Source organism: Acanthisitta chloris, unplaced genomic scaffold (assembly GCF_000695815.1).
Source record: "Acanthisitta chloris isolate BGI_N310 unplaced genomic scaffold, ASM69581v1 scaffold32499, whole genome shotgun sequence".
Lineage (NCBI taxonomy): Eukaryota > Metazoa > Chordata > Aves > Passeriformes > Acanthisittidae > Acanthisitta > Acanthisitta chloris.
Genome location: NW_008691413.1, coordinates 38,362 through 39,269, shown reverse-complemented (window position 1 = coordinate 39,269; position 908 = coordinate 38,362). Strand labels below are relative to the sequence as shown.

The 908-nt window shown below is 61.8% G+C and overlaps 1 protein-coding gene across 1 annotated transcript in view; it reads right to left on the bottom strand.

Moving 5' to 3' along the window:
- Positions 1-3: 3 nt before the first annotated feature.
- The window catches only part of GPATCH8 (G patch domain containing 8), a gene marked incomplete at its 3' end in the record, with an annotated part of 26,364 nt that continues 25,459 nt past the window's right edge, over positions 4-908 (bottom strand). Inside the window, 2 exon segments of the mRNA XM_009082218.1 lie at positions 4-680; positions 683-908. The exon segment at positions 683-908 is cut by the window's right edge and continues 42 nt beyond it. Coding sequence (XP_009080466.1) covers positions 4-680; positions 683-908 — 903 coding nt within the window.

Genomic DNA, 908 nt, shown 5'->3' with positions numbered 1-908 from the left:
CGACTCCTGTGAGCGTCGCTTCCTCCTCTGGACGCGGCCGCAGCCCTCAGAGGGTTCGGGTCTCGGCGCTCGCTCCGACTCCGTCGACAGGGAGGACTTGGCTTTTTTGTGCCGATGCCTTTTCCGTTTCTTGGGTTTCTCTTCCCCTGGCTCAGCTTTCCGGCCCTTCTCCTCAGCTTCCTCCTTGTGTTTGCGTTTGTGCCTGCTGGACTTTTTGTGCTTCTTTTTCTTTTTGTGTTTGTGGGACCTCCCAGACTTGCCCTTACCCGCCGTGGTGCTCTTGCCGCTCTCCTCGCCGTCGGCCCTGCTGCCCACACTGCTCTCCTGCCTGCCCTGGGCCTTGCCCTCGGTTCTCAGGGCAGAACTGCTGCCCACGCCGTCGCCCTCCTTGGCTCTGCTCTCGCCAGGCTCTGTGCCCTGAGCGCCGTCCTTACAGGCTCCTCCTGCATCCTTGGGTTTCTCTGCCCCTTTGCCCTTGGCGTCTTTGTTGCGGGAGAGCTTGAAGTCGAAGTAGAGTGGGTTGCAGCTGTAGGAGACGGAGGGCTCAGCCTTGGTGAAGATGAGCAGCTCTGAAGGCCATTGCAGCGTTGTGCTCTCGTCTTTGCTCAGGACAGGGAAGAAAGGCCCCGTCGGGTGCTTCGGCCCCTCCGAGCCCTCCCTGCCGCCCGAGGCAGGCGGAGGTCTGGCTCGGGGGCATCACCCTCCGGGAGCTCCTCGTTCTCCTGCACGTTCTCATCCTCTGGGACGTCTTTTTCCTCTGCTTTGCCCTGCTGAGCCGCAGCCTCAGGGGTGCTCTGCTCCTTCTGCTGCGCCGTGCCCTCCGCAGCCTTGTCCGGGTGCTTGCCAGGCTTGGGCTTGGGGGAACTCCCTTTCTTCACCTCATGGGTGGGTTTTTTGTTCACATTTTC